The 17636-nt window shown below is 46.5% G+C and overlaps 1 protein-coding gene across 1 annotated transcript in view; it reads right to left on the reverse strand.

Moving 5' to 3' along the window:
- lbr (lamin B receptor) overlaps positions 1 to 17636 on the reverse strand; it is a 136615-nt gene that overhangs the window by 70355 nt on the left and 48624 nt on the right. The window contains exon 2 of the mRNA XM_080193081.1: positions 8272 to 8439. Within this exon, the coding sequence (XP_080049207.1) occupies positions 8272 to 8436 (165 nt within the window). The 5' untranslated portion in view covers positions 8437 to 8439. The remainder of the gene's footprint in view (positions 1 to 8271; positions 8440 to 17636) is intronic.

The raw sequence follows: 17636 nt of genomic DNA on the forward strand, positions 1-17636 counted from the left end.
CAGGGCAGGCTCGAAGGGCTAGATGGCCTACTCCTGCTCCTATTTCTTATGTTCTCATGAAGGCTGAGCTGTAGTCAATAAATAGGAGTCTGACATAGGTGTCCTTATTACTCATGCGCTTCAGAATTGAATGCAGGGCCAGGCAAACGATGTCCGCTATGGACCTGTTGCAGCGGTAGGCAAACTGTAGTGGATTCAGGTAGTCCGGGAGGCTGGAGTTGATTCATGCCATGACTAATCTTTCGAAGCACTTTATAATGATGGACGTCAGAGCCACTGGCTGATAATCATTAAGGCAAGGTGCTTGGTTTTTCTTAGGTACCGAGATGATGGTCATCTTCTTGATGTAGATAGGGACATCAGATTGTTGTAAAAAGGCTGAAGATGTCTGTGAATACCCCTGCCGGCTGATCCGTGCAGGATCTGAGTGCACATCTGGGTATCCCAACTGGGCCAGTTGCTTTCCGTGAGTTGACCTTTGAGAAAGCTGCTCTGACATCTGCAAATGGTGACCCCAGGTATTGGTTCATCCAGGGCATCTAGGGTGGAGGGCATGCTCTTGCTGACCACTTAATCAAAACGGGCATAGAACGCATTGAGCTCATTGAGAAGAGATGCGTTGGAGCCGGCGATTTTACATGCCTTTATCTTGTAGCTGGTTATGTCCTGCAGATCTTGCCATAGTTGGAGGGGGTCAACGTGATCTATGCCTCTAATTATTTTAGACTTCCAAAAGATCACCCCTCAGCCTTCTACACTCCAGAAAAAAAAAGTCCCAGTCTATCCAGCCTCTCCTTTTAACTCAAACCATCAAGTCCCGGTAGCATTCGAGTAAATCTCTTTGGCACTCTTTCTAGTTTAATAATATCCTTTCTATAATAGGGTGGGATCAGAACTGCACACAATATTTCAAGTGTGGCCATACCAATGTCTTGTACAACTTCAACAAGACATCAATTTTCTGACCAATGAAACTGAGCATGCTGAATGCCCTCTTCACCACTCTGTCCACTGTGACTCCATTTTCAAGGAGCTGTGAACATGTACCCCTAGATCTCTCTCTTCTGTAACTCTCCCCAATGCCCTACCATTAACTGAGCAAGTCCTGCCCTGGTTTGATCACCCAAAATGCACCCCACATTTATCTAAACTCCATCTGCCATTCGTCAGCCCACTGGCCCAATTGATCAAGATCCCATTGCAAATCAAGATAGAACTTTCTTCACTGTCCACTGCGCCAATAATCTTGGTGTCATCTACAAAATTACAAACCATGCCTCCTCTCTTCTCATCCAAATCATTCATATAAATGACATAACAGTGGATCCAGCACCGATCCCCAAGACACACCGCTGGTCACAAGTCTCCTGTTTGAAAAACAACTCTCTACAACCACCCTCTGGCTTCTGTCATCAAGCCAATTTTGTATCCATTTAGCTACCTCACCCTGGATCACTAGTCACTGACTGCCAATCAAAAACAGATCCATTTAGGCCAATTCTTCGCTTCCTATCTGCCAACCATTTTTCTATTCATCTCGAGACATTACCTGCAATCCCATGTGCTATAAATTTACATAGTAGTCTGTTAAGTGAGACCTTGTCAAATGCCTTTCCCATTTTCCTCAAGAAAGGTGCTTCTCAACTTACCTTGATCCAATTCCATCTTTTAAAGCTCTCTCACACCAAGTTATCTTTTCTTCCCTTTGGGAATCTGCCTACCTTAGCACAAGGATGGCCTTTCCATTCTTTTAATTTGCATCTGACTGCTTTCAGATGGAGATTTTCTAGAAGTTAAAGAAACTGCTGAGAATATTCAAATGATTCATTGGGGAGAATTTGAGTTTTTCTAAGCATCCAGTTAGCTTGAAAACGAGAGAGTTCCTGATTCGTTTTTTGGGTGAGTTTTCACACCAAATCACATGCACTTAGTCATTGAAAATATGGGCTGGGCCATTTCTAGCTGCGAGAGGCAGTGGGCAGGGCCTAATTCACCAGACAACCTGCAGCTCAGGATTAGAGTCACAAACTGTGTATATTAAGGAAAAGCAGAAAAATACCCCAGCTCTGCTGACAGGCCTCCCCCCACCCCAGGCTGGATACAGCCTCTCCCTCTCCCAATATTACTGACCCCCTTAACCCCATCCCCCCAACTCTCCTCCACCTGACTCCCTTGCACATGGCCTCATCATCCCCCAGTCCTGATGGCTGAGTGACATGACCCTCTCTCTCCCTGCACTCAACCATTACAGAATAATCCACACCCCTTCATCAGCACACCCACTGATTTGGCTTCCCTTCCATGGTAACAAGGCAAACCGCATTAAACTTGCTAGAATGCTCGAACGGATGCATGACTTGCCCAAATTGCTTGCAGCTGGTCTGCTCCAACAAGGGACAGCTCTATTCAAAACTCCCAAGGATGGATAGACAAGCAGGCAGTGCAGCAGGAAATAGCCTCCAGGAAGACAGCTCCCCACTTTTCAGATGCTGATCTAGCCAAGTTGCTGAGGCAGTGAAGGCAAGTCAGGATGCCGTTCCAGAGGAAGGGATGGAAACGCAGTTTGAAAGGCAATGGCAGCATGTATTAGTCATGATATGGAGATGCTAGTATTGGGCTGGGGTAAACATAGAAAGAAGTCTCACAACACCAGGTTAAAGTCCCAACAGGTTTATTTGGTAGCAAACACCACAAGCTTTCGGAGCGCTGCTCCTTCGTCAGGTAAGTGGGAGTTCTGTTCACAAACCTTTCTCCACTCACGTTGTCTGCACCTTTTAAGACTTGATTACATGTAAAGACTCGCATTCCAACCATTATTTTGTAAATTGAATTTATCTTTATATGCCCTGTTTGTGAGTAGAACTTCCACTTACCTGATGAAGGAACAGCACTCTGAAAGCTAGTGGCTTTTGCTACCAAATAAACCTGTTGGACTTTAACCTGGTGTTGTGGAGGGCTAAGGAGCCTGTTCCTGTGCTATAATTTTCTTTGTTCTTTGGAAGGACAGTGGTGTTGCCAACATGGATAAGGTCCCTCATGGCAGGCTGATGCAAATCTGATTAGCAAGTTTGCAGATGAAACTGAGATTAGCGGAGTTGCATATAGTGATGAAGATCACTATCTTCAGAGAATACAGCGGGATAAAGATAGGCAGGAAAATTGGGCAGAGAAATGTCAGATGGAATTTACTCCAGACAAATGCGAGATGATGCATTTTGGCAGATCCAAATCAGGTGGGAGCTACAAAATAAATGGCAGAAACATTAGGAGCATAGTCACAGAAATCTGGGAGTACGGGTCCACAGATCCTTAAAGTGGCAGCACGGGTAGAAAAGTTGGCAAATTTATAGTTATATAAAACATTGGAATACTGCATCCAATTCTGGTCACCACACTACCAGAAGGCGGTGGGGACTTTGGACAGAGTACAGAAAAGGGTTACCTGGATGTTACCTGGTATGGAGAGTATTAGCTTATAAGAAGAGATTGAATAAACTAGGATTGTTCTCCCTGGAAACTTAGCGGTTGAGCGGCGACCTGATAGAAATTTGTAAAATTATGAGAGGTATAGATAGGGTGAAAAGTTGGAAGTTTTTTCCCAGAGCATAAGAACATAAGAAATAGGAGCAGGAGTAGGCCAACTAGCCCTTCGAGCCTGCCCCGCCATTCAATAAGATCATGGCTGATCTGTCGTGGCTCAGTTCCACATTCCCACCCTCTCCCCATAACCCTTAATCCCCTCTCTTATCAAAAACCCATCAACCCGTGTCTTAAAAATATTTAGCGAGGTAGCCTCCACCACTTCAACGGGCAGAGAATTCCAGGGATTCACCACCCTTTGAGTGAAGAAGTTCCTCCTCAACTCTGTTCTAAACCGCCCCCCCTTTATCTTGAGGCTGTGCCCCCTAGTCCTGCTATCCTTTCTGAGCGGGAAGAGTCTCTCCACCTCTATCCTATCCATCCCATTCATCATCTTATACGTCTCAATGAGATCTCCCCTCATTCTTCTAAACTCTAACGAGTACAAGCCTAATTTATTCAGCCTCTCCTCATAGCTCAACCCCCTCAACTCTGGCATCAGCCTAGTAAACCTCCTCTGCACTCCCTCCAAGGCCAAAATATCCTTGCGTAAGTACGGCGCCCAAAACGGCACACAGTATTCCAGCTGCGGCCTCACCAGTGCCCTATACAGCCGCAGCAAGACCTCCCTACATTTATATTCAATCCCCCTCGCTATGAAGGCCAGCATCCCATTCGCCTTCCTGACCACCTGCTGCACCTGCAAGCTGGGTTTTTGCGACTCTTGCACAAGGACCCCGAGGTCCCTCTGCACCGTCGCCTGCTGCAGTTTTTCTCCACGTAAGTAATAATCCTTCCTACCATTATTCCTACCAAAGTGGACCACCTCGCACTTGCCAACATTAAATTCCATTTGCCATTTCCCGACCCATTCGCCCAGCCTATCTAGATCCTTCTGTAGACTCTCCCCACCCTCCGCACAATTTGCCTTTCCACCAATCTTGGTGTCATCAGCAAATTTCGACACCATACACTCGGTTCCCTCCTCCAGATCATCTATATAAATGGTAAATAGCTGAGGCCCCAGCACCGACCCCTGGGGCACTCCACTAGTCACCATCCGCCAATCCGAATAGCACCCACTGACCCCCACTCTCTGCCTCCTATTTGACAACCAGTCCTCTATCCACGCTAACACCCTACCCCCAACTCCATGCCCCCTGACCTTCTGCAATAACCTCTTGTGAGGTACCTTGTCAAACGCCTTCTGAAAATCAAGACAGAAATGACAATTACAAGGGGGCACAAGTTCATAACATAAGAACATAAGAAATAGGAGCAGGAGTAGGCCATCTAGCCCTTCGAGCCTGCCCCGCCATTCAATAAGATCATGGCTGATCTGTCGTGGCTCAGTTCCACATTCCCGCCCTCTCCCCATAACCCTTAATCCCCTCGCTTATCAAAAACCCATCAACCCACGTCTTAAAAATATTTAGCAAGGCAGCCTCCACCACTTCAACGGGCAGAGAATTCCAGAGATTCACCACCCTTTGAGTGAAGAAGTTCCTCCTCAACTCTGTTCTAAACCACCCCCCCCCCCCCCCCCCCCCCCCCCCTTATCTTGAGGCTGTGCCCCCTAGTCCTACTGTCCTTTCTGAGCAGGAAGAGTCTCTCCACCTCTATCCTATCCATCCCATTCATCATCTTATACGTCTCAATGAGATCTCCCCTCATTCTTCTAAACTCTAACGACTACAAGCCTGGTTTATTCAGCCTCTCCTCATAGCTCAACCCCCTCAACTCCGGCATCAGCCTAGTAAACCTCTTCTGCACTCCCTCCAAGGCCAAAATATCCTTGCGTAAGTGCGGCAACCAAAACTGCACACAGTACTCCAGCTGCGGCCTCACCAATGCCCTATACAGCTGCAGCAAGACCTCCTTACTTTTATATTTAATCCCCCTCGCTATGAAGGCCAGCATCCCATTAGCCTTCCTGACCACCTGCTGCACCTGCAGGCTGGGTTTTTGCGACTCATGCACAAGGACCCCAGGTCCCTCTGCACTGTCGCCTGCTGCAGTTTTTCGCCACATAAGTCATAGTCCTTCCTACCATTATTCCTACCAAAGTGGACCACCTCACACTTGCCAACATTGAATTCCATTTGCCAGTTCCTGGCTCATTCACCCAGCCTATCTAGATCCTTCTGCAGACTCTCCACACCCTCCGCGCAATTTGCCGTTCCACCAATCTTGGTGTCATCAGCAAATTTCAAGATGGGATTTTTTTTTAAACAGAGGTTGGTGGGGGCCTGGAATGCACTACCAAGTGAGGTGTTTGAGACAGTTATGTTGGCCACATTTAAAACTTATCTTGATAGGCATATGAACAATTGGGGAATAGAAGGATATACGCAGTTGGCCTAGATAGGACAACTTGAGCGATGCTTGGAGAGTCGAAGGGCCTGCTCCTGTGCTGTACACAAGGTGTTTTCCTGACTGACCTGGCTGCAGCGAATCAGATCATTAAAGCAAGTGAGCTGGGACCATTGAGAGTTAAGCACGCCAATTATACTGTCTACATCAATTCGGACGAAGTTGAAAGGGTCAAGAGTTACATGTTTTTGGTGTCCAGATCACCAACAACCTGTCCTGGTGCTCCATGCCGACACTATAGTTAAGAAAGCCCACCAACACCTCTACTTTCTTAGAGGACTAAGGAAATTTGGCATGTCAGCTATGACACTCACCAACTTTTACACCATAGAAACCATTCTTTCTGATTGTATCACAGCTTGGTATGGCACCTGCTCAAGACTGCAAGAAACTACAAAAGGTCATGAATGTAGCTCAATCTGTCATGCAAACTAGCCTCCCATCCATTGGCTGCCTACACTTCCCACTGCCTCGGCAAAGCATAATTAAGGACCCCATGCACCCCGGACCTCTCTCTTCTACTTTCTTCCTTCAGGAGAAGGGCACAAAAGTCTGAGGTCACATACCAACCAACTCAAGAACAGTTTCTTCCCTGCTGCTATCAGATTTCTGAACAGACTTACGTTGCGTTAAGCTGATCTTTCTCTACACCCTAGCTATGACTGCAACACGACATTCTGCACTCTCCCGTTTCCTTCTCTATGAATGGTATCTTTTGTCTGTATAGCGCACAAGAAACAATACCTTTCACTGTATGTTAAGACATGTGACAATAATAAATCAAGTCAAAATTGTGATAAATGCAATTTGACATTTCGCTCATTTGACAGGCTTCCAATTGTGCCGATTTTGTTTATTGGTAAAATGGGAATGGGCGCGAAAACAGGTGCCATTCCCGCTTGTCGCATCACACCTGATTTTAATTTTCCCGGTGCAAACTGGGCTCAATGAGGTTGTAAAATTCCACGCATTATCTTCAAAATCTAATTTATGATCAATATTGTAGATTCAAACACATGGCTGTTAAGTGATTCCAGTAGAAATTCATATACTTGGACATGGAGCAAGGGATCATTAGGTTTGGTTCTGCTGCCTCTTCCAATTGAGCAATTTGATACAGTCGTGGCTCACTTGAAGAAAAGTCACTTGGGTGAGACATTGAATGTAACCACCTATCCAAGGGAAGTACAGATACCTTCAGGACATAAAACTACTAATTAAAAAAAAGTTATTATGGAAAAAACAAGGAAAAAAGTTAGGTACATGATGGACCAGAAAAGCTAAACACAGTTGATGCTGGAAGTCAACCAAAAAACAGAAATTGCTGGAAACACTGAGCAAGTCAAACAACAACATTTGCGGAAGACAGTTCAAAACAGCCACAACATGCATTGTATGAACTTTTGCATCTCATTCCAATGATGCTACCTGATCTGTTGAACATTTCCAGAATTTTCCTGGTTTTATATCAGAAGTGTAGATATCAGTAAAGCATTTGAACAACCTCAAGTCATTCTGTTTGCTTTAGGCTAGTGGAACAAAATGTACATGACAGTTAACAGACACAATAAAAATTAAATTTGCCAAAAAGACATGTTTCCCAATCCATTTTTTTTTTAAAGGATTCAATGAAATACTAAATTTCTAAGAGGCTGGTCTTTGCTGGGTGTTTGATGAAATTGCTCACCAGCTTTGAAAGAGGAAAGATAAAAAGTATAATAGGTTTATTGGCTACATGGAAAACGTTGGAAGCACTTCAGAAGTTTATTTGAAAAACTTAATGGACAGCAAGCATGGAATAAGAGGCAGCCATAGTTAGCTTGCTGTAAGCGTAAATGAAGTGTCAGATTAAGACCATTGAAGCAAACATTATAAAAACGCCAATGATATGTATTCTGGATAGAGATGTGATTGCTAGGTACAAGGTTGGCCAGCACAACTGGGATGAAAATGTTTTCCTGTTCTCACAAATTCTTTCCAAGTGATTTAATAATCAAAGCACCTATTTTCCAAATTTCCAACGACAGGACCATGGGCCTGCTTCAGCACATTCCCAATATGAGATCTCAAAGAGGAGGAATTAAAATTGACTGGAGGGCTAGTTTCCACAGTAGGTAATTAAATCATCACTGCACATGATGCATTTGTTGGCTAGATTCTTTTCAAATGGTGAAACACAATACTTTGTATTATTGAAAGTATTTAATAATTACAGAATCTAGGGCGGGGGGAACAAGAATTTAAAATAAAAGACCAACTGTAAGCAATAATGAAAGATGATATTCTTCTCATCTTAAAAAGTTTAGTCACCAACATCACCTTGACATCACTTTCTTTCAGGTTCAGCTCAGTGCCATCCTTGTACTTGACTGCATACAGCTGGGTGCTCTTGTTGTAACCAGTCACTTGTACCTCATAGTATAGCTGACTACCTGGCCAACGGCCCATTACCATTTCACCATCTGAGAACATTTTGGCTGGCATTCTCTGCAAGGGAAAAAAGATAGTTTAGTGTATTTGTGTAGGCAGACATGGAGAGAACACAAAAATAAAAATTGACTGACTATTGATATTGGCATTCAAAGAGAACAAAGAAAATTACAGTCCAGAAACAGGCCCTTTGGCCCTCCAAACCTGCACCAACCATGCTGCCAGGCAGAACTAAAACCTTCTTTTTGGAGTTGAGGAACTTCTTCACTCAAAGGGTCGTGAATCTCTGGAATTCTCTGCCCGTTGAAGTGGTGAAGGGTACCTCGCTGAGTATATTTAAGTCACGGGTAGATAGGTTTCTGAGAGACAAGGGAATTAAGGGTTATGGGGAGAAAGTGAGAAAGTGGAACTGATCCACTTCAGATCAGCCATGATCTTATTGAATGGCGGGGCAGGCTCGAAGGGCTAGATGGCCTACTCCTATTTCTTATGTTCTACCCTTCCGGGGACCCTATCCCTCTATTCCCATCATTTTTATGTATTTGTCCAGACGTCCCTTAAAACTCACTATCGTATCTGTTTCCATTAGCTCCCCGGCAGCAAGTTCCAGGCACCCATCACCCTCTGTGTAAAAAAAACAACTTGCCTTGCCTTTAAACCTTGCCTCTTGCAACTTAAACATAAGCCCCCATATAACTGACTCTTCCACTCTGGGGAAAAAGCTTCTGACCACCTACTCTGTCCATGCCCCTCATAATCTTGTTGAATTCTAACAGGTCACCCCTCAACCTCTGTCATTCCAGTGAGAACTAACAGTTTCTCCAACCTCCTCTCATAGTTAATGCCCTCCGTACCAGGCAACATTCTGGTAAATCTTTTCTGTACCCTCTCCAAAGCCTCCACATCCTTCTGGTAGCGTGGTGACCAGAATTGAACACTATACTCCAAATGCTGTCTTACTAAGGTCTATAAAATTACAACATGACTTGCCAATTTTTAAACTCAATGCCCTGGCCAGTGAAGGCAAGCATGCCATATGCCTTCTTGACTACCTTCTTCACCTACGTTACTACTTTCAGTAATCTGTGTACCTGTACACACAGGTCCGTCTGCCTCTCAGTGTGCTTAAGGGTTCTGCCATTCATTGTACATTTCCTATCTTTATTAAACCTTTAAAAATGCATTAATCTCTCAATTGTCCAGATTAAACTCCATCTGCCAACTCTCCGCCCAAGTTCCCAACCAATCTATATTCTGCTGTATCCTCTGATGCTTCTCATCGCTATCCACAAATCCATCAACCTTTGTGTCATTCCTTGATACCTCTATTACACATATGCAAATTAATCGATACAGTAAAAAGACTAATAATTATCAAACAGAGTCATAGAGTTGTTGCAGGAGTATAATGATGTTTAAAGCTAACTTTTTACTAGTTTTTTCTTTAAATTTTACACCAGAAGCAGTTGCAAAGACACTTGGGTAGAGTTTATTTTTTAACCTTACTATAAATTAGAGTGGCGAGGAATCCCGATACTCTACATAGGTAGAGTATCCCAACCCTCCCTCCTCCTCTAACCTAAAAAGAGAGAGAGAGAGAAGGGCTCTGACTGAGAGCAGGTAAGTTTGTTTTTGTTTTTGAGTGTGCTGTAAGGGCTTTGGCTCATAGGGCCAAAGAGATAAGGGTGAGGCAAGCTAAGTTTTTTTTTAAACTTTTTCCCCTGGGTTACTAAAAAAGGGGCAAGTATGGGTGTGAGGTCAGTATGTTGTTGCCAGTGCAACATGTGGGAGGTCTTGGAGGCTCCTGGTCTACCAGGCATCCACACCTGTGCTCGGTGTGTGGACCTGCAGTCCCTATGGAACCAGGTCAAGGAGCTGCAAATGCAGCTCGAGGACCTTCGGCTCATTAGAGAGAGTGAGGAGATAATTGACAGGAGCTATCAGCAAGTAGTCACACCAGGGCAACGGGAAGAAGGCACGTGGGTAACTATTAGGAAGGGGAAACCTCAGGTGATGGAGAGCACGTCGGTGGATGTCCCCCTTCAAAGTAAGTACTCCTGCCTGAGTACTACGGGGGTGGGGGGGAGACCAGCGCATCTGAGGGAGGCAGCAGTGGCCAGGTCTCTGGAGCTGAGCCAGTATGTCAAACAATTAAAAAAGAGAGCAAAAAGGTAGAACTAATAGGGGACTCCACAGCGAGGGGGGCGGACAGGCATTTTTGTGGACGTAGACGTGAGTCGCGGATGGTGGTTTGTCTCCCTGGAGCTGGGATCCGGGATGTCTCTGGGCGTGTCCCAGACATCCTGAAAGGGGAGGGTGAGGAACCGGAGGTTGTAGTGCATATAGGTACTGCTGACGTAGGCAAGAAGAGGGAGGCAGTCGTGAAAAGGGACTATAGGGAACTGGGTAGGCAGCTGAGGAAGGGGAAAGCGAAGGTAGTAATCTCAAGATTGCTGCCTGTACCACGGGAGAATGAGGGCAGGAATGGAATGAGGTGGAGGCTGAATGCATGGCTGAGGGACTGGAGCAGGGGGCAGGGATTTCGGTTCCTAGATCATTGGGACCTCAGAGGACATGGAGTTGGGGGTAGGGTGTTAGCGTGGATAGAGGATTGGTTGTCAAATAGGAGGCAGAGAGTGGGGGTCAATGGGTGCTATTCGGATTGGCGGTTGGTGACTAGTGGGGTGCCCCAGGGGTCGGTGCTGGGGCCTCAGCTATTTACCATTTATATAGATGATCTGGAGGAGGGAACCGAGTGTAGGGTGTCGAAATTTGCTGATGACACCAAGATTGGGGGAAAGGCAAATTGTGCGGAGGGTGTGGAGAGTCTGCAGAAGGATCTAGATAGGCTGGGCGAATGGGCCAGGAAATGGCAAATGGAATTTAATGTTGGCAAGTGTGAGGTGGTCCACTTTGGTAGGAAGAATGGTAGGAAGGACTATTACTTACGTGGCGAAAAACTGCAGCAGGCGACGGTGCAGAGGGACCTCGGGGTCCTTGTGCATGAGTCGCAAAAACCCAGCCTGCAGGTGCAGCAGGTGGTCAGGAAGGCGAATGGGATGCTGGCCTTCATAGCGAGGGGGATTGAATATAAAAGTAGGGAGGTCTTGCTGCAGCTGTACAGGGCATTGGTGAGGCCGCAGCTGGAGTACTGTGTGCAGTTTTGGGCGCCGCACCTGCGCAAGGATATTTTGGCCTTGGAGGGAGTGCAGAGGAGGTTTACTAGGCTGATACCGGAGTTGAGGGGGTTGAGCTATGAGGAGAGGCTGAATAAACTAGGCTTGTACTCGTTAGAGTTTAGAAGAATGAGGGGAGATCTCATTGAGACGTATAAGATGATGAATGGGATGGATAGGATAGAGGTGGAAAGACTCTTCCCGCTCAAAAAAGACAGTAGGACTAGGGGGCACAGCCTCAAGATAAAGGGGGGGCAGTTCAGAACGGAGTTGAGGAGGAACTTCTTCACTCAAAGGGTGGTGAATCTCTGGAATTCTCTGCCCGTTGAAGTGGTGGAGGCTGCCTCGCTAAATATTTTTAAGAAGCGGGTTGATGGGTTTTTGATAAGAGAGGGGATTAAGGGTTATGGGGAGAGGGCGGGAAAGTGGAACTGAGCCACGACAGATCAGCCATGATCTTATTGAATGGCGGGGCAGGCTCGAAGGGCCAGATGGCCTACTCCTGCTCCTATTTCTTATGTTCTTATGTTCTTTAGGGGCAGGTGTGACCTGTACCGTAAAGACTGGTAGCACTTGAATCCCAGGGGGACTAATATCTTGGTGGGAAGACTGGCTAGGGCTACTGGGGGGACTTTAAACTAGAAAGGATGGGGGGAGGGAATAGTGATGGGGAGACTGGGACCGAGGAGGTTAGCTCCCAGGTAGGGAAGACTGCAGGCAGTATGAGAGGGAGGTTAGACAGGTGGTGGAGAAGGGAAATGTCCAGACTGAGGGGCTGAAGTGTATCTATTTTAACACCAGGAGTGTAGTAAATAAGGTAGATGAGCTTAGGGCGTGGATTGCTGCTTGGGAATGTGATGTGGTGGCCATTACAGAGACTTGGATGTCTCAGGGACAGGACTGGGTACTTCAGGTGCCAGGATTCAGATGATTCAGGAAGGACAGGGAGGGAGGCAAAAGAGGTGGTGGAGTGGCACTGTTGATCAGGGACAGTGTCATGGCTGCAGAGGAGGAGGATGCTGTGGTGGGACCGTCTACGGAGTCTCTGTGGGTGGAAGTTAGGAACAGCAAAGGGTCGATAACTTTGCTGGGTGTATTCTATAGGCCACCCAATAGTGACAGGGAAGTTGAGGTGCAGATAGGGAAACAGATCCTAGAGAGATGTAGCAATAACAGTTGTCGTGATGGGAGGCTTCAATTTCCCAAACATCGATTGGAATATCCCAAGGGTAAGGGGTTTGGATGGGGAGGAGTTTGTTAGGTGTGTTCAGGAAGGTTTCCTGACACAGTACGTGGATAAGCCTACGAGAGGAGAGGCTGTACTTGACCTGGTACTGGCGAATGAACCAGGACAGGTGACGGATCTCTCGGTAGGAGAGCATCTTGGGAATGGTGATCATAATTCTATCTCCTTCACAATTGCATTAGAACGAGATAGGATCAGGCAGGCTAGGAAGGTGTTTGTCTGGAGTAAGGGGAAATACGAAGACGTCAGGCAGTTAATTGGACAAATAAACTGGAAGGAGGCATTCTTGGGGAAAAGTACAGAAGGAAGGTGGCGGATATTCAAGGAATGTTTGTCTGGAGCTCTGCATGACAACGTTCCGATGAGACAAGGAGGTTTTGGTAGGGCACGGGAACCGTGGTGCACGAAGGCTGTGGTGAACCTAGTCAGGAAGAAAAGGAAGGTGTACAAAAGGTTCAGGGAGCTAGGAGATGTTAAGGATCTAGAGGAGTATAAGGATTGTAGAAAGGAGCTTAAAAGGGAAATTAGGAGAGCCAGAAGGGGTCATGAGAAGGCCTTGGCGGGTAAGATTAAGGAGAATCCCAAGGCCTTCTACAAATATGTGAAAAGTAAAAGGATGAGAAGAGAAGGGATAGGACCTATAAAAGGTGAAGGGGGAAAGGTCTGTGTGGAACCAGAAGAAATGGCAGAGGTGCTTAACGAGTACTTTGCCTCCGTATTCACGGTGGAAACTGATCTGAGAGATTTTGCTACAGGTTTGCAGCAGATGGAAAAGATTGAGTATGTGGATATTAAGGAAGAGGATGTGTTAGAACTTTTGAATTCTATCAAGATAGACAAGTCGCCGGGACCAGACGGGACGTACCCCAGGTTTCTGTGGGAGGTGAGGGAGGTGATTGCAGAGCCCCGGCAACGATCTTTGCGTCGTCGATGGAGACGGGAGAGGTTCCGGAGGGCTGCAGATGTGGTTCCTATTTTCAAGAAAGGGAACAGGGATAGCCCGGGAAATTACCGACCGGTGAGTCTGACCTCAGTGGTTGGTAAGCTGATGGAGAGGCTTCTGAGGGACAGGATTTATGAGCATTTGGAGAGGTTTAGCATGATCGGAAATAGTCAGCATGGTTTTGTCAAGGGCAGGTCGTGCCTTACGAGCCTAGTTAAGTTCTTCGAAAATGTGACTGAACACATTGACGAAGGAAGAGCAGTGGACGTGGTGTACGTGGACTTCAGCAAGGCGTTTGATAAGGTCCCCCATGCAAGACTTCTTGAGAAGGTAAGAGGGCATGGGATCCAAGGGCCTTTGGCCTTGTGGATCCAGAACTGGCTTGCCTGCAGAAGGCAGACAGTGGTTGTGGATGGGTCTTTTTCTGCATGGAGGTCAGTCACCAGTGGAGTGCCCCAGGGATCTGTTCTAGGACCCTTGCTGTTTGTCATTTTCATAAATGACCTAGATGAGGAAGTGCACGGATGGGTTAGTAAGTTCGCCAATGACACGAAGGTCGGTGGTGTTGTGGATGGTCTGGAAGGATGTCAGAAGTTGCAGAAGGACATAAATAGGATGCAACACTGGGCAGAGAAGTGGCAGATGGACTTCAATGCGGATAAATGTGTAGTGGTCCATTTTGGCAGGACCAATGGGATGAACGAGTACACTATCAAGGGCAGGAGTCTTAGCAGTGTTGAAGAGCAGAGGGATCTTGGGGTCCAGGTCCACAGGACTCTTAAATTGGCCTCGCAGGTGGAGGATGTGGTCAAGAAGGCGTATGGTGTACTGGCCTTCATTAATTGAGGGATTGAGTTTAGGAGTCGGGAGGTAATGCTGCAACTTTATAAGTCCTTGTCAGGCCCCACTTGGAGTACTGTGCGCAGTTCTGGTCGCCTCACTATAGGAAAGACGTAGAAGCTATTGAAAGGGTGCAGAGGAGATCTACAAGGATGTTGCCTGGATTGGGAGGCATGCCTTATGAAGATAGGTTGAGGGAGCTGGGACTCTTCTCCCTGGAGAGACGAAGGTTGAGAGGCGACCTGATAGAGGTTTATAAAATGTTGAGAGGAATAGATAGGGTGGATTCTCAGAGGCTATTTCCCCGGGTTGAAATGGTCGCTACGAGAGGACACAGATTTAAGGTGCAGGGAAGCAAGTACAGAGGTGATGTTAGGGGTAAGTTTTTCACTCAGAGGGTGGTGAGTGAATGGAATCGGCTGCCGTCAGTGGTGGTGGAGGCGAACTCGCTGGGGTCTTTTAAAAGACTTCTGGATGAATATATGGGATTTAATGGGATTGGGGGTTATAGATAGGTCTATGGATTGGTAGGTATTGATGTGATCGACGCAACTTGTGGGCCGAAGGGCCTGTTTGTGCTGTAGTGTTCTATGTTCTTGTCAGACTAGAAACACTGGAAAACGTTCTAGGGACCTGGGTCTGAATCTCACTTTGGCAGAAGGTGAAGTTTGAATTCAATAAAAATTTGGAATTAAAAGTCTAATGATGACCATGAAACCATAGTCAATTTTCATAAAAATCTAACTAGTTCATTAACGTCCTTTCAGAAGGAAATCTGACATAATTAGTAGAGTTGACCAAGGAGGACAGGTGGATGTGGATTAGTTAGACTTTTGACAAGGTCTCTCATAACGGATTACAGAATAGCACAGTGCAGAAGAGGCCCTTCAGCCCATCGAGTCTGCACCGACACATGAAGTGCCCTGACCTGTGCACCTAATCCCGTTTGCCGGCATTTGACCCATAGACTTGAATGTTTATGGTGTGCCACGTACTCATTCAGGTAGTTTTTTAAAGGATGTAAGACATCCCGCATCCATCACCTTCCCAGGCAGTGCATTCCAGACTATCACCACCCTGAGTAAAAAGGTTTTTCCTCAAGTCCCCCCTAAACTTCCCAGCCCTCACTTTTTAAACTTGTGTCCCCTCATAACTGACCTTCAACTATGGGTAACAGCTGCTCTCTATCTACCCTATCCACGCCCCTCAATTTTGAGCACTTCAAATCAGGTCACCCTTCAGTCTTCTCTGCTCCAATGAAAACATCCAAAGCCTATCCAACGTCTCTTCATAGATTATTGTATAAAATTAAAGCACGTGGGATTGTGTGTAGTGGCTTAAGATGTACAGCCTGCAGGTGCAGCAGGTGGTCAGGAAGGCGAATGGGATGCTGGCCTTCATAGCGAGGGGGATTGAATATAAAAGTAGGGAAGTCTTGCTGCAGCTGTATAGGGCATTGGTGAGGCCGCAGCTGGAGTACTGTGTGCAGTTTTGGTCGCCGTACTTACGCAAGGATATTTTGGCCTTGGAGGGAGTGCAGAGGAGGTTCACTAGGCTGATGCCGGAGTTGAGGGGGTTGAGTTATGAGGAGAGGCTGAATAAACTAGGCTTGTAGTCGTTAGAGTTTAGAAGAATGAGGGGAGATCTCATTGAGATGTATAAGATGATGAATGGGATGGATAGGATAGAGGTGGAGAGGCTCTTCCCGCTCAGAAAGGACAGTAGGACTAGGGGGCACAGCCTCAAGATAAAGGAAAGGGGGGGGGGGGTTTAAGAATGGAGTTGAGGAGGAACTTCTTCACTCAAAGGGTGGTGAACCTCTGGAATTCTCTGCCCGTTGAGGTGGTGGAGGCTGCCTCGCTAAATATTTTTAAGACGCAGGTTGATGGGTTTTTGATAAGCGAGGGGATTAAGGGTTATGGGGAGAGGGCGGGAATGTGGAACTGAGCAGCCATGATCTTATTGAATTGCGGGGCAGGCTCGAAGGGCTGGATGGCCTACTCCTGCTCCTACTTCTTATGTTCTTATGTTTCTTATCTTATGTATAGAACATAAGAAATAGGAGCAGGAGTAGGCCATCTAGCCTGCCCCGCCATTCAGTAAGTTCATGGCTGATCTGAAGTGGATCAGTTCCACTTTCCTGCTTTCTCCCCATAACCCTTAATTCCCTTGTCTATCAGAAATCTACCCATGACTTAAATATATTTAGCAAGGTAGCTTCCACCACTTCAACGGGCAGAGAATTCCAGAGATTCACCACCCTTTGAGTGAAGAAGTTCCTCCTCAACTCTGATCTAAATTGCAGCCCCCCCCTCTTATCTTGAGGCTGTGCCCTCTAGTCCTGCTATCCGTTCTAAGCAGGAAGAATCTCTCTACCTCTACCCTATCCATCCCTTTCATTATCTTATACGTCTCTATAAGATCCCTCCCTCATCCTTCTAAACTCCAACAAGTACAGACCCAGTCTAATTAGTCTCTCTTCATAGTCCAACCCCCTCATCTCCGGTATCAGCCCAGTGAACCTCCTCTGCACTCCAAGGCCAATATATACTTCCGCAAGTGCGATGACCAAAACTGCACACAGTACTCCAGCTGCGGCCTCACCATTACCCTGTACAGTTGCAGCAAGACCTCCCTGATTGTATATTCTATCCCCCTCGCTATAAAAGCCAGCATTCCATTCACCTTCTTGATCACCTGCTGCACCTGCAGACTGGGTTTTTGCGATTTGTGCACAAGGACCCCCAGGTCCCTCTGCACAGTAGCATGCTGCAGCTTTTCACCTTTTAAATAATAATCCCTCCTACTATTATTTCTGCCAAAGTGGATAACCTCGCACTTGCTAACATTATACCCCATCTGCCAGGTCCTCGCCCACTCGCTCAGCCTATCCAGATCCCTCTGCAGCCTTTCCACACCCTCCACGCAATTTGCTTTTCCACTCATCTTTGTGTCATCTGCAAATTTTGTCACCCTACACGCAGCCCCCTCCTCCAGATCATCTACATAAATGGTAAATAGCTGAAGCCCCATCATCGATCCCTGCAGC

The sequence above is a fragment of the Carcharhinus amblyrhynchos genome, chromosome 7 (assembly GCF_965287045.1).
Source record: "Carcharhinus amblyrhynchos chromosome 7, sCarAmb.v2.hapA, whole genome shotgun sequence".
Classification (NCBI taxonomy): domain Eukaryota; kingdom Metazoa; phylum Chordata; class Chondrichthyes; order Carcharhiniformes; family Carcharhinidae; genus Carcharhinus; species Carcharhinus amblyrhynchos.